The 27705-nt window shown below is 33.4% G+C and overlaps 1 protein-coding gene across 2 annotated transcripts in view; it reads right to left on the reverse strand.

Annotated features, from left to right (window-relative positions):
- Rbp6 (RNA-binding protein 6) overlaps positions 1-27705 on the reverse strand; it is a 786239-nt gene that overhangs the window by 46033 nt on the left and 712501 nt on the right. For both annotated transcript variants that reach the window (XM_018509673.1, XM_018509680.1), the window contains exons 8-9: positions 918-1000; positions 60-144 (exon numbers count right to left, since the gene is read on the reverse strand). In XM_018509673.1, the coding sequence (XP_018365175.1) occupies positions 60-144; positions 918-1000 (168 nt within the window). The remainder of the gene's footprint in view (positions 1-59; positions 145-917; positions 1001-27705) is intronic.

Raw genomic sequence — 27705 nt, forward strand, 5'->3', positions numbered from 1 at the left:
GGGATACGGCGCGTAGCGATAGGTGGTGGGGGTGGGTGTCGCGACCATCACCAACTCACCGTATGCGCCTCTGCTGGCCGCTCGCGTCTTCGCCAGATTCGCTGGAAGCATCACTTCCTTTGGCTGTGCCTTCTTGCATTCGACCTTGAAATTTTAGATAGAGCAGATCAAAGAAAGAGGGACGAGTAAGAAAGACAACCGGTCGGACATTTCACTCTATCAATCATCTATTAGAACTGTCGAAATCTTGATTGTGCATCGTTGTAGCAGCCCATACAGCACAAACCACTCCAGCAATATTGCAGCAACATTACAATGCAGCAACAATACAACCTTCCATGCTGTATGGGAGATAACGTATGAATCCTTTCTCGACAACAAGTTAAAAGAGATATTAAAAACACACTATTATTATCATTTATTGCTTATATTATTTCTGTTAATCATTAGAAAGTACTAAACGTAAGATTGATTTTTGCTAAAAATTTGGTAAAGAAATAACTAACTGTAGAGAGTGGAGTTAAAGAGAATATCGACTGGATCAGCGCAACGAGCTTACTTCAGGATTATCGATACGAGGTGGCATCAAGAACATACTTGACCGTCGTGAAAGAGCTTTTCGTTGTAGCGGAAAGTAAACAAAGACTTCTCTTACTAGAGGAACTGTGTACAGTTCTTCCCTTTTTCGTTTACGATTTCTCCTGCATGTAGGTACGTTCCACATGCATGTCAAATATAACTAACAAAGATAGACCTTCTCGATTATACGGAAAATTAATTTTGCTCAACATTACAGACAGCGAACAGAAGGCAAATACCTTTTGACGCGACCTCTGAGGTTATATAAAGTAAAGGGAGAATATCCCTTGTGGAAGAGGGGGCTTGTTCTACAAGTAGACTTTAGACTGGCTACTCACCATTTTGTTGTTAATTTCGTGGAAATGGATCTCGCAGACTTTGTCGACGACATCCTCGCTTTGAAACGTGACAAATCCAAAGCCTGAAAGAAAATACATAGACTCTTGTTAAATTTTTGTTACATTTTTATATTTAATATGATAAATTGAAATGGCAAACAACTGTAGCAGTATACATATGATACAGATTTAATATTATTTTACTTCCGAATTTAATTTTATAATTTCTCACATTTTCCAATATTGCAGTTTTAATAAAACAAATTGCAACGATTTTTAATTATATTTGTTATTCATATAAAAAATAGATCGTATGTCATCGCATTAGATGACAAAACGATAAAGTTGGGGATTATGTTATTTATTGTAAGTATAATGATATTTGGCGTTTGATCAAATTAATCCACATTAATAATAATAAAAAAAAAGAGTCTACGTAATTTTGAATTAGAGTAACCGGTAGTAGCAGAGATGCGAAAGTTCTCCGATTTTGCTGCATATTCGCAGGGATAAGAAACCATCCCGGATTTCCATTAATTTAGCTGACGGAGTAAACGAGTCTCGCTTCTTCCCTCGTACCGCACGAAAACGCGGTCTGTAAGCGAAATCTCCGCGAAATTTATTTCAGCCAAAGACGAACAGCGGGGAAGGAGAGACAGCGAGCCAGTGAAGAGAGCCGTAACTTAATCAAGCATCAAGGGTTATTAAAAACTTTGCATTGCTCTCCGGGCGATTTTAATCTCGCCCTTTCCACGCGCCCGCGCCGGCGCTTCTCTTCTAGCTAGTAATTCAGCCTCGAGATATCCGGCAAGCGCAAGTTATACGAATCCAGCGCGCGATGTTGCAGCTTAAGATAACCACGATTTAGTGCTTCCGTACTGAAGCAGTTGCCGAAGCTGCGTTAGGTGACCGTAATTAAATGCATCCGGTGGTTAACCGGTAGGAATGTAAACTGGCCATCCGCGATTCTAGTCCGGCTCTGTGAGGAAGTTAGCGTAAAGTACGCAGTCAAAGACTGCAAACATTATTCATTTTTATGTAACTTATCTCTTCTAATATTATCGAAATTGACATCGATGAATAAGAGATTTAAACGTTTAATAATATATCATGATTTATACGTTCAAAAAAAAAGTTGTGAGTCTAATATTATAAGAAGCAATGGTGAATTCCATCATTCGTACATGGCACTGAATTAGTACATGTTAAAGACTGCTTTATAATAAAGTATCTAAATGCAGTGGCACAATATAATCAATTTTAACAATGAAATAATATAACACATATTCTGTTAAATGTGACATTAGTGAATATTCGTTTAAAATGTTTAGATGTGTTCACATTTAATTTTGCTAATTTTATAGCAGCTTTTAATACATACTGCATACTTAGTATGTTTTAATGCAATTGATCGAATTCGCTGTAGGAAATAGTAAGCTTAGCAGATGAAAACGGGAGAGTTGAAGAAAAAGGACCAATAAGTTTGTTCGCGTTATTCGTACTTTTTGCATTCAAGATCTTCGCTTTATCTCTTTTTTCAAAACGTATGCTTATCGTCTGAATATATATTTATCTCGTTTTAAGTGCAATAATTTTTGAGGATATCAAACTAACAGACATATTGTGCATATTCTTTACAATAAAATGACAAAGATTATCCAGAAAATTAGAATATTCAAATTTATTTAAGGTCAGAATTTAATTAGAATGTACGATCGATCGAGGAAATAATGTTCACGATAGATATCGTACGCTTAATTGCGAAATAAAACGATCAGGCCGAAGTCGTTACTTCGGGAAGAAAACTTGCCAACGTTGAGACAATATGTGCGTGACACATTCAATTATTCAACGCTGACACCATTAATCGTTCGGCTTGTTCTCTGCCGGATTCTTTCTCTCTTACATCTTCTACGCTATCCGTCTACGGCATACCCACTCTCATCTCAACCGTTTCGTTCCGTCTCGTATCCTCTCATCCACCTAAGCTCCTCCTCTTGCTACGAGCATAGCACGAGTGATTAAGTTATAAACTTGGCAAGACGTCCGTTTGAGCGCGGAAGGGGCTTACTTCATTTATGTAATTTATAGTACTCTGCCAGTCTAGCTAACTCCACGGAGCCCAAGCACTCCCCTAACACAAAGGCCATGTCCTGACACCGGTAACATTTAACTACCCTACCTTGGCCCCCTCCTCTCATTACTTTGACGATTCTCTTCCCGTGAGCGTAGCGCGGCGACGACTACCGTTGACATTCCTCGATAACGTTCGTCTTTTCAACCGCGTTGCGTAGGTATTAAATAATCTCCCTTTGGGGATGCATACATCTTAAAACTTTACCAAAAATATAAAATTTTCATAGATTGTTCATTATTACGTCTAAAAATCTGTATAAAATCCGTTCAATATTACGTCTGAATATGTATGTAAAATTTGAACACAATTTTCTTATTGGTTTAATAAACGGTATTTAATTTTTTTGTCAGTCTTCATTCTTATATAAAATTGAGTTTCGTAATACTTATTTACAAATTTGATGAGGAAGTAACATTAAGATTTGAACCAAATTTTAAACATATACTGACCAAACAATAATAAATATTTGTGCAAAAGTTTATTTGGATCCACTTATTCGCTTAAAGTTATTGACCTAAAACTGTAAGAAAATACAGTCATACATTTTTTGTTTTTTTGCAGTTGTTTCAGAGCATATCTATCCCAGATAACACGCATGTTGCATAAGATTTCTAAAAGACGTTTTTTAGACATCTTTTAGACATAAGACATCTAAAAGACACCTTTTAGTTATCTTATACAACATAAATGTTATCTGGGTATGAGTCAACATTCTTTGATATTGGTTGATATCAGCTTGTTTTGGCTAATTGTTTGATTGACATCCTTAAGAAAAAGTAAAAAAATGACAATTATTATGAAGAAAATAATATTACTTTTAATATTATATATTCCCCAATAAACAAACTCCAAAATATCTTTAATAAGATAAAGTTTTGTACTTTTTAATCGTCTCGAAGGTAGAACACTTCAAGGCTATTATCTTCGAGCTCCTTTTACAGCGTCGAGAACGACGAGGGATGACCGGAACATAGGATGAATGTGCTAGCATAGTCAGCGATCCGCGGAAGACCCAATAAATTGTGAGTGGTGAGACGTTCCTCTCTCGACCGAATTTTCATAAGGAAATTTATCTATCGTGGTTGGGCGACCATAGTCACCCCGCAAAGCTCCATTTTAGTGTCGCAGCCGACGTACAAAGGGACGTAACCGTTTTCGTCGATCGGTCGGCCTCGCAGAGTTGAATGTGGCGAGGAAAAAATGCGTGTTCAGCTGACCGACCTTTCATCGCCAGATGTGCCCATTTTAATAAAAAAAGCATCTCGAGATATCTTTCATTCTGTGTTCGTGGTTCATCCTTTTGGCCTCCGAGAGCTCTTTAAATGACCTATAAGTCCTTTAACGGTGTGGAATTACCGTCGCAGTTTCTTCGTCGCGAAATTATGGCATATCCTTCTTACGAGGATGCAAATCGGAATATTTTATGGTTTTATAAAAGTCGTGAAGTTATAGCGAGAAAAATTATTTACGGTCCGATTACAAAGAGAATGGTCACTTAAATTTATTATGTTTGACCCAAATAAGTTGGTGAACCTCTCATTATTATAGATAGTATTATAGATACTCAGATAGACTTGTATGATGATCACAATATGCACAAATTAATTTACTGAAAATTTAGAACAATTTTATGACATTATAAAAGCAAAAACGTTTATATTAAAGTAAATATAAAATTTAGGTTATTTGAATGATTAAATTTTTTGTTATAGAATTACAAAAACATATGTATGAAAATATATCTTCAGATTTATAATATTCTTTTTTTGATATTATTATATGAAATATTTACATCATACATAATTAAATGAAATACATCATATAATGATGCACATTTACAATTATCATGTGATGCTATAGAAAGCTTAAATAAAGTTTAAATTTTTCTTTATTTTATGCCGCATAAAGTACAATAAATATACTGTAAAATTTGGATAAACAGATGTTGATCTTGATGCACTGAATCTTATTAAAAGAATTTGTAATCCTGATGTGATATCATAGTAAGCATAAATGATTTGTAAATTTTTCCTTATTTTACGCCGCATGAAGTAAGAGAGATAACTATAATTTTTACCAACATCAGAAAATACGGTACTAAAATATTCTGAAAAAAATCTAAAAAAATTCTCACAATTCTATAAAAAGAAAATTAACAATTTTTCTCTTGCTATTTTTTCGTAAAGTTAATAGTACTTGAGTAAAAAATTATTGAAAACCAACATTCGGTGATTTTTAATAATTAATATCTTGTTAACTATTGCGAAAATTGTAAAATAGTAGAGGACTTTTCGTCTCACAATCAGTTTAGTCCGCTCTACCTGCTTACGCGTGTTGTCAGGAGTTATCAGACACCCTATATATACATACATGCTTATTACATACATATATGATCGGTACGAATGTCAAAATAAAATTCAATATGTGCCAAATTTAAAAGTGTTCAGACAATCGTGCGATTAGCTCAACGTTAGCGTAGGTAGGCTACCACCCTAAAGATCTTAGGTTCAAATCCCGTCGATACTACTCTCTACGCGTTTTCAAGAATATTTATAATTGCGTTAATTATAAGAATTTGCATATACATAAAAATAATTAATAAATATATATTCTGAAAATAAAAACACAAATTAAATTATAATTAAATTTTTTTTTCGTTAAAATATTCCCAGTAGACAAATGTACATATACTTTACAGCAACTTCACGTTTATCTTAGAATCATCCAATGCTTCATAGATGAGCCGATAGTGATTCGAAATATTGCAGCAACATTTAGTAAACGAAATATCATGATGCAAATATGATGTAAATATGAGACGCTAAGAATCAGATTTTTGTTTCTCATATTTACATCATATTTGCATCATGGTATTTCGTTTCCTGATATCTATTAAATACGACTACAATATTTGGAATCACAATCGGCTCATCTATGAAGCATTTGATGATCGAATAAAACGTAAAGTTGCAGTAAAATTGATGTACGTCTGTCTATCTGAGTAGTGATATCAAATTATTATTTGATTTATTGTAATTAATAATAACAGCATTTATATTGGTAGCTGATGTAGATAAAATATATACTATTATTTAAGCTTCGTAAAAAATGTACATTTTATTATACAGTAGATACTATATTATAAGAATGTAGTACTTGATCAACAAAGTTAATTATAGAAAAAAGATATTTAATCTTAATTCATCAGTCAAGGGTCTAGGAGACCCTGTTAGGACGTGTACATTTCATAAATTGTAGAAACATGTTTTTTTTTTAACAATTACTTTATATAATTAATAAAATTCAACTTTGGGTGGCACGTTTCTATTCTATATCGTTCAAAACTGTTATGGAAAACAACTATTGACGAATGAATAACATTTCCACCGAAATTACACATTAAAATGTCCAACAAGATTTCACAGACCCTGAGTGGCATCCGCATGAGCAAAAAAAAAGAGTTTGATGAGCTAGAATTAACGAATTGAGATTAACATTTGAAGAGCTTACATCAGCACAAAGATATTTATTTATCGTATTACACAATAGGTATGTACAATGGGATGAAATGGGAGCATCAATAGGAAACATCATACGGAAACAAGATTTTTGTCATGTAACTCTACTCCGTCTTGCTCAAAGAAATTGAACGCTCACGAAGGAGAGAACAACAGTCCTCTGTTCTCACTACCGTCTTCCTTCTACTTGGTGGCATAACACTCTTCTTTACCCCTTCGACTCCTTGTTTCTTCCTATACTGCCTGTTCTCCCTCCGATTCTCGAGTATAATGCGACCCTGCCATTGTGCCGAGCGAGCGCGTGTTAACGTTTAAAAGCCGCGCGGCGGCTGGCGAACGCGTTTCAGAATTTTATCGTGCATTGAGAATAAAGGTAAAAGGTTTCTTTCAAAAGGCACACCGGCGGAACGATTTAAAACTTGTAAATGGATACGAGGAGTTAGACCTCCGCGCTCTTTCCATCTTCCCTCGGCCATACCCTTTCCACCTTCGCCCTCGTCTGCACATAAAACTTCCGCGAACTTTTGTTTGTTTCCCGCGATGTATTTACGACGCGAAATCTCGGTGATCGATACCGAAAGAGCTCGCAGGCAACGTAGTGACTATTTTATTTTTAATGTCGTTAGACTTTGATGGCTCGTTTTATGAAGAGTGCCGATAACGATAATAGTTATTTTACTGGCATGAGTCGCTTCGTGTTGAAATTTAACACACTGCTATAGTGTCAATCTTGCACGGAGAGAATTTTTTCTTAGAATTTACCCTGAAAATATGACAATCGTGGGACAACATTGTATTTCGAAGAATTTTGATATAAATCTCTCTCATTCATTAATAAAACTACAATAAAGTATAAAATAAGTTTGATCAATTTTACTGAAATGCATGGTAAAAATCTTTAAAATATTGTATTGTACCACAATCACCATATTTTCAGGGTAAATTTTAAAAGAAAATTCTCTCCGTGTGCTATTAATTCTTTTGGCCAGCGACTTTATTTTTCCTAGTAATAAGCTAAATGATTAATATTACTGCTTTCATTATATTAACATCGTCCAGTTGAGATAAATTTGATAAGTTGAACATTCTTGATAAAAATAGTATATAAATTTAACAGTAGAAGTAGTTATCCTTCACGTCAGAATCTAGTATGTAACGTCAGAGTCGTACAATTACTATCGATCATATAATAGTATTCTTCGCAAATATGTTCAATAATTATTAATATTACGACTATTCTATTTTTAATATCATCAAACTTTGATGACTTATTTTACGAACGACATCGATAACGGCTCTTTTAACGTAGTTTTAACATTGTAAAGAAAGTCATTTCATGTTGAGATTAAACAATAAAACTTCGTTATTAATTTTCTTTTATTTAACGTAATGTTCGACGACATAATTACCACGTTGTCAAGTAGACCCATCTTGTAAAGAACAATTTATTTCATTCATAATTGAGTAAAAATAACATGATATTGGTAGATACTGACAGTTATAATTTTTCATATAATATTGATAATAATTACATTTAATGTAATTAATCCGCAATTAAATACATATCAAATCTCTCATTTACTTATGTTCTATTCTGAACCACTAATTAGCCACGCGCGGGCTTCCAATTCCATCGAAGGCTATCGTTATTAAACATGTATCATTATACCCGATTATCGATTAGGCATTTCAATATGTACGACACAATCACCAGTTAGGGTGTCAAGATGGCGGAGTACAGGTGCTGAAATTAATTTCAAGCTTCTCGTTTTGCCATGACCTTAATCACTCCTCTCTTTGAGGTGATAATAGCCTAAGTTTCAAAGTAATAAAGACGATTATAGGTGTTCCTTCGTATCATTTAATAATTCTGTCATGAAAGTTCCTCAGGCATAGGATTTACGTGCGTAATCAATCGTTCAAGCACCTCCGTAACATCAGCAATATTGTATACCGTGTGCTTTATCTCCTTGATATCGATATCGATGTTAAGCTCACAGTAACAAAGACGCCCGACGATCAACTAGCGTCTTACTGTGTAATTAGGCGTATATTACGCGGCTATCCCCGGTTGTCGATTGAAATGGCAATAAATCAAGCAAACCACCCGAGAACCAATTTGCACCCCAACGTACCGTGAACCTAATCGCCTTCTATCGAAACGACTATAATCTAAGTTTCCGAAACAGCGATCGACACGGCCAGATAAACCGTCCCGTTTCTCGAAGCGCGATTTCTCGTACGATTCGTCTCCCACAAGTCGCGATTGCACGTTGCGATTACCACAGTTCGCTTTATCGGCCGATTGACTTTTCCTTTAACACGGGATATCAGTACCTTTCCGGTTTCTTAGTGTAATAATCGATCTGAAACTTGTTTTTTGTCTATCATTCCCCAGATGCAGATTCATGCGGAGAGATAAACAAATCACATCATTCCTTTACTTCAAAAATGACTTAAAAAATGTAGCTTTTGAATTATTACCTTAAACGAGTTAAGTAAAAATTACTCTGTCAAAAGTAAATTAATTTAACTTAACAGTTCGTTCGCCAAATAGCACTTGTATCGTTTTAAAGAAGATTAAGTATAATATTTTCTATAAGAGTGACGCAAAATTATAAGAGTTTTGAGTTATGTCGTTTTTGTAAATAAAAAAGAGAATCTTTTACACAGATTATGTACACTTAAGATAGTTGTATTATATACATATATTTATGTAATATCAAACATATTTACGTATCATATATAATAATAATTTGTTTAGAGAATATAAGACTTTGTGATTATTTCAAATAATATTATCACATAATAATTCGAAAAGAAAATTGCATCACGTAATGAATGTAGAGTAAAAAAGATCATCATCAAGTAACATAGTAGACATAAATCAAATATTAAATATCATACTTTTCATAGAATTTCATGCGCACCGCAAACAGTGCATAAATAACTCGTTTATTCTGACCTGTTTATTCCGCTTGCAACTGTATAATAATCTCATTATAATGCTCTCAATTTCTAATTTAGTTAATTTAGTTCAATACAGAGTTGATAAAACGATAAAACGGGAGTAACGAACGATGACCGGATGCCTTTGACCGTCGTCGAGTACGACAGACTTTTAAGTCGTTTCCTGAAGGAGAGGGGAGGTCAGTAGTAACGATTATTGCTGGTCTGCCCAGAACAGTCCGGACAGGAAGTTAGTGGCCAATAAAGGTCCGCGGCACGTTACTGCTGATCGTACACTCGAGTTACTGAGCTTTCGTTATGGTCTCTACGGATGTAGTCGCCCATAACCGATTAATATGTTATTGCGTACGAACGCGGTCTATAGACTCTCTCATCGACCGCGATATCGGTAACGGTTTCTAAAGTTCCTATGACAAGCTCTAAATATCTGCCATCTTTCTGTTTCTCACGTGGTGTTTTAATACGTAATGACTATTGGATGAGGGACATATAAGGCTGACATAACTCCGCTGTTCTAAAAGTCACATTGCAAATGCTGTGGCTGACTTGCTGCGATGTAAATTACTAAATAAGGGTAAAATTCGTTTTTTAATTTTTTTTAAAGTGCAAACTCGGAATTAATAAATATATAGATTTTGAAGAAATCTCAACAATTGTTATTTTATTTATCTCATAAAGTTAATAACCGTAAAGTTAAAAACCTTACATGTTTCCCATGTTAGAATATATAAATGAAAAAATCTATCGTCGCACATTAAGTAATGTATGATCAAAAGTTACATTGTTATTATTGTTATTAAATTAGTAATCTTTACGGGAAAGCCGTGGTGCTAAAACAGTATCATATTTTAAAGCAAGAAATATAATAAAATAATGAATTATAACAGATCTCAAGAAAAAGCTATAAGACTTTAAAAATAAATCCTTGCTTTCTAAAAGTTGATCATATTTATTACCTAAAAACTGTTTTTTTTTCTTATCAATTTTATTACGTATTTTGAAATTATGAATATTTTGACATTTCGATAATCTCAATATACATAATTTAAAAAGTAAATATAAAATGTTTTAAATATAAATTTTATGTCTCTCTCTCTCTCTCTCTCTCTCTCTCTCTCTCTCTCTCTCTCATCGCGGTGTAGACATAGTCTATATAATTTAAAATATCTCACCGCATCTCATAGAAACCCCACGAGGTATCAATGTCTCCAAGTTTATTAACAATTCCAAGCTGCTACTGAAATTTGCCAGAGTAAGTTTGCTCCCAAAGGATAACGCTTTTTCGACGTTATGCGGTTCTAAGTTATATATTTATACATTTCGGAGATACATTCTCGACTGTGGAAAATCGCGTCTTATGCCACCGAGAGCGTCTTGAGAGTTAACGTGTTGGGAATATTGAACGGGTTTATGTACTAGATTATGCACTTTGAAGATTTTGTCATTTGGTGATCATTATCTACATTTTAGACTCTCTACCTCTTCCCTTTCTCCTTTCTACTCTCTCTCTCTCTCTCTCTCTCTCTCTCTCTCTCTCTCTCTCTCTCTGTGTGTTTCTCTTCCCATTGCCTCTGTCTTTACATCATTCTGCCCTTCTCACTCTCTGGTGTGGTCTCAGTTGGGCTGAGTAACGGATATCAACTTGTTGATTTACCGTGCCAACCACGAAGCTGCGGTTCTGAGGCGTCCGAACTCTCTTGGCAAGCCATCACTTTCTAATAGTTGCCCTAAAACTCATATACAGCTACACCGATCCGTTACCCCTTGGCATCGATCAGCGCTACAGTCCTGCCGTGTTTAAACCACCTGGGTATTCGTCGTTACTAATCCCTGAATTATTCACAGACAGGTATTATCACACATTTCATGTGACATCCTACGTTAGGGGAATACGAGCATGTATTAGAAGTACATATTTTGAGATGTTCTATATGTAGATGTTCTACATGTTCTTATGTATATAAAATACACTAACATGGAATATTTTTTTTTAGTTGAAAATTTCATGGCAAATTTATAGAGACAATCTAATTTTTATAAAAATCGTTTTACCAACATTATTTTTATAATTAAGTATTTTTTTGTTTCGTTGATTTGGAGTATACCATTTAAAATTAATTAAAGAATAATATTTCAATGTTAATTTATATATCTAAAGCAATAAATTCACTACAATCTTTTAAATTTCTCCATTATTAGATAAAAGTATAAGAGAGAGAGAGAGAGAGACTAGAAAGTTTTAAATTTTGGCGCGCGCGCACACAGTAAAATAAATATATCTTAATTTCAAACTCATCAAAGTACAATATATGTTTTGAAGATATTACAAAGCTTATGAATTCTTTGTTCATATCGACAAAGCTAATTCTTCATATACAAATCTACAATTCATTGAAGTGCTTTTATAATTTATATCGCCGTTAAATGCAACAATGATGTTGTTAAGAATCTGCCATAGTCAATACATAAATGTACGTGAGTGTGAATGATGACGGACAACTGGGCGTAGATTACAACCTGCACGCCAAACAAAACACTCGAAATCCGTTTTTGTCTCGCGTTTGTGCGGTCGTCCCTTGTGGAGTTATGCCGCTATAAATTTTCGGAGATGTCGCGAATGAGTACCTATATAACCGTAGATTGTCGGAGTAAAAAGACATGGGAGAGATGCTTCGTCTGCATTTACTACATGCTGATGTAGTAATTTCGACTATGCACATGTATTTTGTTGCATAGCATGAAAAATTATTTCCACTTTGTCGCAACTAATTTAATATACATATAATTCAGTGTTCAGAATTATGCATCGTAAATAAGTATCAAATAATACATACTTAATTGATAAAATTTCGCAAGTAATACAAAATAAAAAAGGACTTAACAATAATAATATATTAAAAAATAAGATAATTGATTTAAATTATCTTAGAGTTTAATCGAATGTGAATAAGAATAAAAAAGAGATACGTTTCTAATTTTATTATAAAGATTTCAGTAAATTCACTGTTATATGACTTTTGTTTTTAATCTTCTTCAATCTAATCACGTTAGGATAAAAAGAAATTTTACGATGTCACTGACAGTGAACTGATTACGTGAGGGACGTAAAGTACAATAATATCTGACATTCGGAAAGGATGTCACAGTGGTATCTTGCTGAACAAAGCGATGGCGGAAACGCGTGACACGTTAATTAATCACTGTTAATTAGATGTAAGTTTCTTAGATGCGAGTCAACCGCTTTTTGCCGCCGTCGGCTGACAGGCTTCATCGGGGACGAACGGAACTGCAAACTGCACTTTACCACATCTCGCATTTTGCTTAGCACGCAGCTGTGCTGGCGTCAGACGTCGGGCTCGTTCTATCTTCCCGCCATCTTCCCTTACTTTGTTACCCCCCTTTGAGTCCTTCGGGAAGGGGATTAAGCGAACGTACCAAATTGAGGTGCTTAAGTCGTCAAGAAGCAGAGGAAGAGAGGATGAGGGATTGAGAATGTGTGTGCGCGCGCGCGCGTGCGAGAGAGAAAGGTAAAGAAACTAAAGGAGTGAAGTAAGATGCAAAAAGATTAGACAAAACTATGTTTCCAAGCTGGATTGTGACTTATGGATACGTTCTTTTTGACCATGAAACTTCGATATTTCTTCATTAATGATCAAACCAAACGATTGAAGGAATTCGCGAATTTCTGTAAAGTTAAAAGTTCTTTCTGTGTGTCATTTTTTTAATTTAAAAGCACTATCGTTAATAAAAACTTTACGCTTGGATCTTGTGAATACAAGTAATTCCACGCTTACGTAAAAATCAAAATCGAGATTCTGATAATTGAATAGTCAATTTTACAACAACAGGGATTATAATAGAAGAAATGTAATAACTGATCTGCTATGTAAAAACTGATTTGATAATGCTGTGACTAACAAGTAAGTATTAATAAGCTGGTTCGTATGATAGCGATAATAATTTCGATAGTACATAATCTCCTGGTTCGTTGATAATATCGTTGTAACCGCATAATTTGTATCTGTAGGACTCCATAATCTGCCCTCTACAATTTCCCCATTTGCAATTTAACATCCGGGATCGGTTAAATGGTCCATACAAATTTCGATCAATCCATCTAACTCATTCTATCTTTTATCTTTGTTTTTTCCTCTACCTCTTTCTTGGACAATCTTATTGGCCATTGAAAATCGCGGCAATTTGCGGTCAGGATGGCTCTATAAGACATAATTGAACGGAATCCCTCTCTATTAGGGACACCATCATTCGACAGAGCTTGTTGTTCTCGGCCTTCATTTAGTACAAGCGAGCAAAGGGCGAAAAGAGAGAGCCTCTTCACTCTTTTACCGTTCCGCTTTTCTGCATCTTTTCCGTACTTTCTCTCAGGTATCCGGGTCACACCCGAAAAGCTCCACCTACGTATCGTATTTGTCAGGTGCCTAGAAAGGAAAGTGGAGCACCATTTCGTATGTAAGCCACACTACGGGTTCCTTCCCGCGAAAATTGTAACGATTTATTATCACCTTCCCTCGCTAAGAAATGCCACCGACGCGAAACGCACCCTCATACAGTTTGTTACGAATAGCATTTCCCTTACTGCCTTCGATAATATTTCGAGGATGCTAAAAATATGTTCGCCACTCATCTTAAAAACTTTTGTAATACAATCTTGAAATATATATACATATATACGTGTAAGAGTATTTTGTTTTATATATAAAATTCTATATAATTTCATAAATAAATTTTTACAATAAAAATATAGAATTTCACATATAAAGCAAAACTTTATTGATTTATTTTTATCTTTTCATCAACGATACTGTTCCATTGATTTTCTGACAAAGAAGGTGAAATATTTACACTACTTATAAACATTTTGGATTGCAGATTGACGCTGAAAGAATGAAACAAAAGTTAAATATCCATTTGTTAAATATTTTTAAGATCATTGACAAACAAATAGCTAAATTATTTCCCGTTTTACATATTAAAAAATTGGTAAAAATATTTCAATAAATTTAGAAATACTTAAAGAGCATTTTCACTACTTTAGTATTAATCTATTATAATCTAAATTTTTTTATATTCATTGCCAGAGAATTGAATGATATTGTTAATCCTTCGTGATCAAACCTCCTGAGAATTTAATGTTACACAGGGATCAAAATAACCCAAACACTTTTAATTGATTGCCGTATTTACAGCTTTTGTTCTCTAAAATCACAAAAATTACTGAACGTGCTTTAACACGTTGAATGCCATGGGGGTTACCGGTGACCGGCACTCAGTTTGTTGGTAGCGCCGTAGAAGGCACTGGTAACCGGCGATGTCAAGATTAATAAAAACACATAATTCGAATAAATAAATAAATTCGATATTTCTAAATTTTAATACAATATATATCACATGATAGTAGATTCATGTTGGCGCCTTGGGCAAGTCGCGTAATATCAGCGTGGCATTCAATGTGTTAAACATTGTAGAACATGGAAATGGAATTGCTTTTTAAAGATTTTAATTTTACCTATTATATTTAAAAAATTACAACTTATAAAAGTTCTTGAAAAATGCACTTTTTTACTAAACAAAATTATAACTTTTTAATTTTTAATATTTTTTGATAAAAATTTATGACTATACTTTAAAGATATGACACTTAAAAAAAAATAATGCAATAGTCCGCGTTCCAAAAAAGATATTTATTCTGAAGAATAAAGCAGATCATTTTTGTAAATAAAAAAATGTGAAATTATTGTATAAAAGAGCATTTATTTGGTATAAAAATATAACATTTTTAGAGATATAAAGCTTTAAACTTTTTTTGGGGTCCCATGGAGTTTAGGTGACCACGAAAGATTAAAGATACAAACGTAAATTTTGCAATGTGTCGGAGTTATTTTGAGATACTCCAACATGTTTAAAGGAAATATATAACAGAGATATTTGCTAGCTTTCGATAATTCTATCATTCTTTCTAAAAATTTGATACGGTGGTACCTAGCTAAACACTGGAAACAGAATGTAAATTTCATTAGAGCAGTACGGATAACTGAATCAGCACGTATGCGAACTGAATACAGATATTTTGTGAATATGAAATAAATGTAAAATTTTGATGCGGAATTCTGACGATGCTTTTGCGAATACGTTGCATTTCCGAGTTCAATACAGTCGAACGGAAATGAAGAAGCAAGTTTTACGAATGAAACCGCCGAATCCTTAATCATAGGACGTCCCGCTTATTTTCGTATTCATCTCTTAGGCGGCAAGCTCTGTGTGGAAGCGAGTACAGTTACCATAAAAGGATCGAGTCTGGCGGATGAGAAATAGGGATGCGGATGCTGTCGTGGCAGAGCGAGAACACCCTTCCGTTCGGTAGCCTCTCCTTATTGTAGCGTCTTGATTATGAGCAATAATGAGGACATCCCCTCGTCTTAATCAACACTGGTGGAATGGGTCGTCGACGCTATCTTCGAGTCGTCGAATGTCGAGCGCGATTCTCAATTCGTAGCCTCGCTGAAATAATGAGTCTCGCAATCAGCGCCTAGGAAAATGTTTACGCTGCAATTACCACCGCTCACATTGATCCGCATGCGAATTTGTAGGCGCGTCGTCAACGAATATGTACAGATATATATATGTGTACGTGTAATATTATATATATATATATATATATATATATATACATAATAATATTTTATACATAATGTGCGCATGTGGTATTATGCATTCTATAACAATCAGTTGATAGTAACACGTTGCTTATTAGTAGCAAATTTTGATTATTATCATGCAAATTATTTAACACTTTGTATCATTGAAAATTAGAATAATTGATTAATTACTTCTCATTTTGAAAAAGACTTATTAAATAATCTAATATAAATATTCAAATATGAAGAAAAAAAAATTAATAAAATATACTTTTTAGTACTTTATAATTGGAAAATATAAACTATCTCATATTTAATATTTTTTCTAAATTTTTAAAATGCTTACTTCGGGGAAGAGTAAAATTTTATAATTTTAATAAATCAGGGAACTAAGATTAAAGTCAGCATATATCTAATTTCACATTTCCTTAATATAAGAAGGGTCAATATTTTTTAAAATGACAGTTCTATCATTATACCGTGTGATATTATCAGTAATTTATTTAATTTATTTTCCTCAAATGTTCCACGTTTTACATAATTTTTCCTTACAAGTATAAGTAATTCTATTTCTCTATAGTCAAAAGAATTATTTTTAAGTGAAATGTTTTGAAGTCGCGATAGTGTCTCGACGTACACACGAACTTGATCTGGTCTACCATATGAAAATCCAACGAGGAACGCTTTATCGAACTTTTCCTCTTTTCCAATGTGAAAGACGGTGCCTATAAAGGAACTGAATAGGGACAAAAATCGACGGAGTATCTCTCCGTCAGATTTGTAAGATCGTAAAGCCTCCACTACGTTGTTATGTTCTACCCTCTCGGTTTTCCTCAGTATCGAAACTACGCGAAGTTTTATTATGAAATAATAAAATATCTAAGAATATATCAGAGCCTGCGGGCTTTGATTTACAGTCCAAGTTTTATCGTATCGGGTTGAAGCAAAATGCGGGAAAGAAAGAAAGAAACAGTAAGAAAGGAAGAGATGTGAATAGCTGTGGTCTTACCCGGTAATATGGCGCCTTGCATTTTACATTAGAAAGTTCGAGCCATTTCCTGACGTCGGTAACGCCGTCATAAGTCGACGCAAGTAGAAGAGGGCGATAGGGGAAGAAAGGGATGATGGTCCGGAAAGGAGACAGTGGCGTAACGCGATTTTGAAGATGTATATAGAGCTGTATTTTGTCTTTTCGCTATCTTCTTGAAATCTCTGCAATATGACACAGGATCAGGCTTACACTCAATAAATTTTAGATACGAACGATCATTCTGTACAGCAATAAAAACCCGCTAGATGCTTTTTCAAAGATGTCTCAATAGGGCAGCATAAATGTGAAAAATCACTGGTAAAATATGGAAAATTATAACTTCCGTTCTCTCCATAAGTCTTTACAAAGTGACCAAATTAGTTTTCTTTTTTCGCTTTTAATAATGGTATGGATTACGAAAATACAATAAGATAATGTTTCTCAAAATCGAGAAATATAGATTTCGATACTATTGTGCCAATTAAAATTTAGATCGTAAATAATTCCAGAGAGAATTTGAAAATTTAATATAACTTAATCAGATACAGGTTCGGAAGAAATAAATCTATATCAAGTTGAAAACGAGCCAATAAAGAACAGACTCAAGTTGATCAAGTGTGTAATAAAATTATATTACTCGCAATAGACTCTTTGTGCTTATCATACCATGGCTGTATATTCCATTACTATGACAATTTAATGTAAGTTTTTAATTTATTGACTACGATAATTTAAATCAACAGTTGCGTTTATCAGTTTACACATTAATTTAGAGTTTAACTTTGACTAACAGCTCAAGTATTTTACCAAATACTGAGAGGTTTTATCTTTGGATATTTCGACCTTCTTTTTCAAAGAGGTTTTCCTTTGAGTTATGGGTATAAATGGATTTAAGCATGAAGATCAATAGATATTGTTAATTTTGTGAATTGTCAGTTATACACTGATGAAGGCTCAAAACGAGAACTAAAACGTCTTATTAATCAATTTGAATCGATTCTTACTGGCTTGTTTTCTACTTGAAAATTTAATTCTTAATTTTGAGAAAACATATGCTGTTCAATTTAATTCTCATAAAAGCTTTTAATATTGTGGCGTTTTTTTGATCACAAAAGTACGTTAATTTAAAAGATTAATTTCATTTAATGAGTAAACAGCATTATTTATACATCTGCCTTGTATGTTAAAAAAAGCGAATCGGGTACAAAAAAATGCGACTAAAATATATTTTTTTCTCTTACCTTACAAAGACCGATTCTTTTACTCCTCAAATTTACTGATCGAATTTTCGTTCGATTTGCGGAAGTTTCTACAATATGCGCGAATTCTCGTAGCATCGTAAAGTTACAGTATTTCCTTCTGCCTCTTTCTTTGTCTTTCATTGTGTCGAATCTTGTTTCTTCTTCGTTTCTTTCGAACAAGACTTTATCGTCAGGGCATTACGGCTTAGCAGTGTCTTGAAAAACTTTCCAGTTTTCACCAAGCGAATAGCGAGTCGAAACCCCATATAACTCGATTAGAAGACGGAGAAAGAAACGTAAGGAGAAAGAAGGGGCGAAGGTATATAGCATCAGAGTGAAGAACAAGAAGAAGAGTACCTAGTTCAATTATTGGTATGCGGTCGTTGTTTTATTCTTCTTATTTATATGTCTCTCTCTTAAGTCTTCCTCGCAATTCCGCGAGAAAGATATATAATATGTATATAAATATGCTTCTCTCTACTTTTCTTTAAATATAATGTTTCACAACGTCGCAACGTGATTAATATTTCTTTATAATGTACAATATTTTGTAGCTAGGATTATTACGATCCAAAATGAATAGCTAAACAAAGTACGCGAAGAAATTAATTACTCTGTAACGACCTTACCAATCTTAATGCAAAAAGATCCCTGTGGTCTAGAATGGATGGTTAACCAAAGTACTGGGTAGGAATTAATTACTCTGTAACGTCCCTACCAATTTTATTACGAAAGAATCTTTATGTTATACAACGAACAGCTAACTGAAATAACCGACAAAGATTAAGGACTGGAATATCGTTGTTAATTTTCGTAAGAAATTCGTTCTTCTTGTGTTATTTTACACTTCAATGATCGTCCATGAATATTCCTGCGGAGATATATTTTTAACATAGGATTATTTTCAAGACGCTTACAGTAATAATTGTAATTAATTAAGATTCTTACAGAAATACATAAATATATTATCATATTTGTAGATTTCAGAGGGACAAAAGTAATGAGCGCCGGCTAACTACTATACGATAGGCTGTCATTAAATTTCAGCTAAAGAGAAATTAATTTCAAACTGCTTACAGAATCTGTGATTAATTGGATAATCTCTATATATGCCGACTAATTGTAAGTGAGACACGCGCGGAAAGATGCAGGAAAAATGTAACGCGCGTGGGTACGACAGGACGAGCGAGATGAAATCGAGAGTCCATGGGGGATTTCCAACGTAATAGAGGCAGATATTCTAGCGGCACGCATTATTTTCGTTACACAGCTGAGGTTGAGGTTTATGGCGTGGATGGTTTATGCCCGGCGTTGCTGACTGTTTCCAGAATTGACGGATGCCGCGAGCTATTGCTTCCTGTCCGTTTCTTTCCGTTTCTCCCTTTCGTTCTTGTCTGACCTATTGTCATTCTCTGTATTATCGCGAAACATCTATTTTCCTGTATTATCACGAAGAGGCAATCTTAATCCCAGAATGCATTAATAAACCCAATTAATTAATGTTGTTTGCTCCGATAATCTGTGCTTTCTAAATTATAATCCTGCCTTATACACTGAGAAAAAGATATTTAAAAATTTATTTGTGAGAAATATATTTATTTCACAGAATTAAATCTTTAGTTATATACGGCAAAATGAAACTATTACTAGCAAATAAACCATCATTTTACTTTTTTCAGAATTAATGAAATATATTTCATAGAAATGTATATTTTATTATCACAATCAAATTTTTTCATAACTAATAAATATCGAAGAAAATGTCGTAACATTTGCTTTGCAATGCTTCAACATTTTTCTCTCACAATCAATGTACAAGATATGTACATTCAAGGTATATTTTAATTTTTATTACCGCATTCGTTTATTTTAATTTTAATTTTATAGTCAATTTCTCTTGGGAAATGTTTAAAAATTCAAGATATATATAAATTTATATAAAAAATTAACAAATATCTTTAAATTTTGCCTTTTTTCCGATTAACAGTGTACGTATACCAAAAATTCATTTAATACTTTTTTGTTGTGAGGAATATCTGTAAATGTTTAATGCAGAGATATTTAGTAGACAGAACTAATATCCTTTAACAGAAATTCCAATTAACACACACAGGTGGAACCGTTTTATGGTACTCCTTTAAACTGAAGCGTTCGCGAATTGGACTATCGCGTAATAAAAGTTAATTCGCTTTATTTATTAACGCGCACGCAACGCGATGCATCCGCTTGTGCTTGATCACCGACAATAATAATCATTATCGACCGCGGCGTTACAATAGTTAATTGCTCCCTCGTTCGATGAGGTGAGCGTAGATAATAACGAATTACTATAGGAATATCGAATGAAGTGTATTCCCAAGCGCCGCTTAAGCACCGCAAATTATTAATTACCTTCGTTATAATCGGGCCGCGGGTGGATCGTGGTGCATCTATAAATCAGGGTGTTTCTCCCCCACAGCCGGTGTTTTTCCACCCCTCGAAAACGATTAAAATGGCCGGCGATCAGGACGCGGTGGAGGGAAAGAGGCTGCAAGAGCGAGGGTGAGACACGATTGGTGCCAGAAATAAACTGCTCCTATAATTCCTGTACTTATCGGAATTTCTCCTTTTTGAAAATATTATATCCCTTATATAACTTGGAACAGGGGAGAAGTAGGGGATAGGGGATTAGAATTGCAAGGACCGATAGGGCGAATAATTCCGCGATTGTCCACCGGCGTTTCATCCCTTTGCGTCTATCCGAACACCCTCGCTATTGTCTTCGCTGCTTCCCTTGATCTCATTTGTAAGCATCTTCCTGGCTGCATCGTTGTAACGGTCCGTAGAACGGCATTACATTAGGCCATAGTGGCCGCAGTAATCTCAGCTATGTGTATCCATTTAGCTCCAGGCATACAGTACGGCCTATCCAGTGTAATCCGAGCTTAATTGCCGGTCGAATCAATGCCATCCGCCGTACATTCGATCCTCCCTATGGTCTCTTCTCTCTCTCTCCTTTGAGTTGAACTTATTACGCATTGTACTCTCGGTTAAGAATTGTTGCGATGAAAAAACAAAGAATGATAAGAATCGACAATCGAATGATTCTTGGAAAATGATGGTCTGTTCTAAAGCTATACGTCGCTAAATTACATACATTGATTTAAATATATATTATAATACAAGGATATAACTTATTTTTCTTATCAAATTTCATTGTAAATAATTCTTCGTTACAAATATTTTCATTATAGAAAAATTGACGATTTGATCGAAATCTGTATTTCAATCAAAACAAACCTAGAGTATCAAATAATAAATATATAAATCAAAATTACAATATAATCATAATTTTCATAAAATAAAAATTTATATTTCTCTCTCTCTCTCTCTTTCTCATTCTCAGAAAGATAAATTTCTTTAATTTTAGAAACAAAAGTAGGTACGTAGAATACTTAACACGTATTATACGTACAAGCACAATATAATGCGACAGGATTAAAGGTGAAAACGATCGTTGATTAAAAAGACGGTTTAAGACGATGTTAGAGACGATCGTTAATATCTCTCTCGCAACGCCCGAGAGAGAGGTTTGATAGCTCGAAGGTGGTAACAACCCCTTTGGGTGATATGATCCTTTAAACACGATAATACTCAACGATGAGCTCCCGACGTACCTAAGGGAAATTATCGAGTGGCTACCATAAAACGAGATAATAATGTTCGTGCAACTGTACGAGATGTATTTTTCGTTACAGTCGCAACATTCGCAAATCGTTTACAGAAAATAGAGTTTTACAAATGTTATTACCGTTTTCTTTTTATGTTTAATTACAACGGCGTCTTTTAGTAAATGGAAAATCGTGGAGATGCTTGAGAGGAAGAAAGAAAGAAAAAGAAGCGACTATTCCTTGCAGTTTAAATTTAGACGTAGGTGAAGTTTTTTTGTAGCTTCGCGGTGTTATGGCTCGGTTTTATCGCTCGTAAACCGGAGAAAATGAATGAAAGTGTCAGTAAAGACGCGACCTCTACTTTGTGCTGCTGCTTTCTTTATTGTTTCTGGTTTGTCACCCGGTTCTATGAATACAAATATACACTTTATTGATGAAATAGTTCGCGCGATAGTTCTAGATAGGAATAGAAGCAAACATAAGTAGTTGGAGAAAAATAACTGTATTGCAATTCGCGTGACATTTGCACATTATAAAAAAACTTGTCGACAAATTATTAACTATATACAATATAATTGAAAAGTGTTTTCATAGAAACCTTCGGAAATTAAGTTCTATTTATTCATATAAATCTTTATAAATATGAAAAATTTATAAACATTTATTATCATTATGCATTAAATACTGTACGTTCATAAATTAAAAGGAATGTAAAAACATTGTACAGATATTAAATTTTAAAATAATTTTTTCTCTATTTACGATATATGAAGTTGTAATTAATTTTTTCATGATAAAAAATTAAATTACATATCGAAATCGTAAATTCCAAAAATAATTTTTTATTCGCAACAATCATGATATAAAATTTTAAAATGACGCAATAATGACGTAACATTTTTTGTGAAATAATTGATAGTCAGAAGAGCGACAATAGAATAAAATATTATATTTAATTTTCGCTTTTTATCGTTAATAAATGGAAGAATTTAAAGATATATGAGAATATATTTGATCTTTATTATACAACGCTCTTTATTACATAATTAATGTATAATAATTTCAACACATTATTGATATCATTCACGAGTATCACAAAATTAAATCTTATTCATAAATGCTATACCAAATTACATTCATATGATATTTTTCATTAACGATGAATTTAAAAATTATATTTTCGATCGCACTCAACGAGAAATAAAAATAAATGCAAGTTTTGTATCTCGCTTTTTATTACGCGGCCAGTGGCAAGATAATCTGAGCGAACAATTAATACTGTTTGAGCATAATGCACTGTAATTTATCGTTGGCTACTGCTACATTTTGTGACATTAAATATGATGTTTTTAGTTGTAGGTATTATGTATGCCAGCTTCTATGCCATTTAATTCTTTTTGATCTATTAACGTGCCGGGATCGATCGGCGAAGCTCGCGAAGCGAAGGCTGGCACATCGCGAGGCGCGTTCAATTAATCGTACGGCCTGTGACAAACGCACTGAAATTCCACCCATTTCTTGCCGTATCTTGACAAATGGGCTCATCGTTGATCGGCTTTGCCGAAATGCATTCTCGCAACAACGTGCAACTAACTATCGGATCAACTGCGAAGAAAATCTATGCGAGATTTCAACTCCTCGGAATTTAAATTCAAACGAATCGTGGTTAGCACCATGTTCCTTCTGTCTTTCGTACACGTGCGTTCACTATGATAGACCGGAAATGGTCAATTCCCATGTGTATTAAAAGATGCTTTGTATCACTGTAAACAGGGAAAGATTATATCATAGAAAGAGTTTCGTCGAATAAATCCCGAGAAATGTCTACATATTTGTGAAACATTCTTTTAGTAAAATGTTAGTTCTCCGTTTATACTAGATATAAACCGTTGTATAACTATAATCGCTTATTCGTTTTATTTCCGCAAACATATTTGTGACCTGATAAACTTTGTTTACTCAAAATTACATATGTAAAGTTATATCTCATAAAATTCGTCGCATTTATTTAAATTTATGCTATAATGTGATTGGAAGATTATCGAGGTTACATTTTAAGTTACTATTTTAAATTGATTTTCTGCTAAGTGAATAGATTAATTATAACGTCCACTGGGTCTTACGATAAAAATGAATCATCGACTTCCGTTCATAGTCGAAATATAGATGTACTGGCAATTACGTCACGCTTTATATAATAATAGAAATTGTGCTGCGTTTGAATTCTGTCTTGTCCCAAGCCACAGGAATTATTCATGCTCTCCTTGCAAGGAAACAGTCTCGAAGTAGACAGAGATACACGTGACTGAAATGCTCAGCTAAATTGAAATTTAGTCTTGAATCTAGAGCACATGTAGGCATATTGTATATGTAAGATATCTTGGAGTTACTCTCTCCTTAGATATTTCTTAATCAATCTATATATATAGTTAATCGTCTTTTAAAAATATCAGATTATCGATCGTATTTTATTGATAAAAGATGGAATAAATTTCCAAAGAAAACATAGCTAAATGTTATTCGTCAAAAATTTTAGATTTTTTATTAAAATAGCATTTTGATTTTTAACTGATTTTTACTAAAATAAAATATTTAATTCAACGTTTAGTTATTAGAACATAATATAATTAATCTTAAAAACAAAAACGTTTCAAAGTAACTTTCGAAAAATCACGATGAGTCGCATTTTTATAAAGAAAAACACGACGATTAATGGGTTAAGGAATCCGTAGATGAGATTGTTGTTTAAGAACAGGAATTGTCAAAATATGGATCGTGAGCCACTAGTGAATTGTGAATCGATTTTTGGTGGATCGCGAAAAATTTTAGAATATTTAATTACACTTCATTGCTTCATATAACTACACAAATTTGCGCGCACAAGCTTTTTCACATTTCGTACATATGTAAAATTGAATTTTCAACGTATGCATATGAATAAATAAACCAAATTTTGAAATAAATTACAATTTATAAACTTCTTGCGCCTGAAAATAACTCGCAGTGGTGTTAACTTCAAAGCTATCATCAAGAGATATAGGAAACAAGAGCGTTCTCCGCACATACTTCATTAGGTATTTGAGAAATAGATTTACAAAACTGTATTCAATAAAAAATTAAAAAGTAGGAGTAAATAAGTAGTATAAATGAATAATTAATTTTTATCTCCTTCCCCGCGTTTTTCATGTTTACTAGATAGCTCGTGGATGTTTGCTGTTTTAAAAAGTGGGTCACGATTTATGCAAGTTTGAAAAGTTCTGCTCTAGAATGCCGGTTCTTCTCTGTACTTGTACGTGTATACATTATAACATTCATTTAGTACGTGCAGAAATACCAACGACCAAATATCGCGTACCTGAATCGCATTTTCACCTACGGGTGTATTCCTGTATCTAAGTGAAATCTCGGAATACCAATACGTTCAACATTTTCAAAGGTGACCTTTCCATACACGAAGAATGTCTGACCTGGATCCGGTAAGGAAAGTATCTCGGCCGGAAGATACTTTTAAATCTTGGAAAGGAATTGCTTTGTCGTGTGGAACTCGTTAGGTTCATACGGCTTTACAAAGAACTCGATTTCCAACATGCTTTATATGCTTGAACCACGCTGTAGTAACTTTGTTATATTTTCATGTCGAAAACTCTAACAATGTACGAAGAACTTTCTGTTAAAGGATGCTGATATGTTTCAATCAGTCGGTGAACCGGTATAGACAGATTTATGCAGTACTAGTTATTTCAAGTGAAAATTTTGTTTCTGCATGTCATAATTTATACAGCATAATCTATATTATACTCTCATTATCATCTTGTTCGTAGATTTAATGTTGAACCTTTAAATTTCTGTTTTAATGAATCCTTAAATCCTAAAATTTGAGGATTTAATACAATAGAAAAGATTTTATGTGCGATTATTAGTTCCTTTGAATTATCTATAAAAAGAAAAAGACAACAGAAAAATTAATTGACTCTAATTGACCTGATGCAAGTATACTTAACTTCTAAAGCTTTTAAATTATCAACTATTGAAATAACTTAAAATAATTAAAGTAAATTAATTTTTAATAAAATGATCCACAGAAATATAAAATCTTATTGAATTCATTTTAATTGAACATTATATTAGCAAATTTTTAGATAATATTTAATTATTAAATATATTTAGTATATTAAAATTAGAGAAATTATGCCGCGAAAATATTGAATATATTGATATAATCTAGCAACAATTTATTCATAGAATTAGAAATTCGTTATTAGAAATACAAGTTGCTAGAATTATAAATTTACAATGTCTATGTATAGCCGTAATATATTCATAGAATTAGAAATTTATGTTGTTAGAATTAGAAACACAAGTTGCTAAGATTACAAATTCACAAATCTATGTATCGTAGAGATTAATAATTAAAAGGAATTGCAAATACGTCAATATTTCTTGCAAATGTTATTATTATTCATCAATAACCAATTATATTCTGTTTGCGAACACGATACTGCTTGCAAAATTAAATTATATTTTACGTATTAATTCCTCTCTATTTGTCTCTTTTGCTTTCATTTTTACATTAAAATTAATTACTCGTGCATCATACCGAGATCTTCATTTTTCCTCGCTGCAGTCAATTTTGAAAAAAATGATGCGAACGGATAATCCAGGACTGCGGTTTGTAACATTTTCATATTAATAGAAAAAAGAAAAAAAGAGTAAGCAGAACGAAATAGCAAGAAATAAACATTGACTTTCAAAAGATGTTTATTATTGTTCGTTTTCCAGCAGCAGTGGAATTTAATAATCCGATTTTCCATTGTGACGCTTATTATTTATCACTTTGTGTCCATTAATATTTATCACTTTCTGTCGATTGTGAAATTCATGTTTCGAGATGTGAAATATTCACTCCATACTTCCCGATGTAATTATGGAATTTACGCAAGAAATTGTTTACGTCGAAGATGACCAACGTTTATATGGAAAATGCGAAATGCGTTTTAATGTATAATTTACTTCGTTCCATATCGAAACCAAACCCGCCAACGCGTCCGATAATAATGTCGACCCATTAAACAGCGCGAAAGTTAAATTGTTTTAATTGCATTAAAAAGTTAGAAAAGCGAACCGCACGATAAACTCGTCGGTTATCGTGGATTTGTTTCAATTAAAATGTTTGGGGCAATTATATTATTAGGGCGTGCTCAACGAGTTAAATTATATTGCCGAAAATGTAATGTAATTTTCCAGGACATATGAAATGAAGCGCGATTTAAGCAACGAGAGAGTATTCTATTATAAGTAGAAATGTGTCTAAAGTACATTATACACACGCGCGCACGCGTGCATGTACGCTGTAATAACGGGGATTTTATTTTAATAAAACAATAAAATATTTAGTTTAAAAGTTTTGCTGACGTACATTCTAAACTTTAAGCCTTTAAGTCTTTTGCGCACTGAGAGAAATGTTTTGTACCAATAACCAAAGTTTTGTTACTGACACAAAAACTATTTGTTGATATATGATCAATCAAACCGTTGGTTACCACGACAATATTAATTTGTTGAATTTATTAACTAAACTAATCATTT

This window comes from Trachymyrmex cornetzi, unplaced genomic scaffold, assembly GCF_001594075.2.
Source record: "Trachymyrmex cornetzi isolate Tcor2-1 unplaced genomic scaffold, Tcor1.1 scaffold11, whole genome shotgun sequence".
Lineage (NCBI taxonomy): Eukaryota > Metazoa > Arthropoda > Insecta > Hymenoptera > Formicidae > Trachymyrmex > Trachymyrmex cornetzi.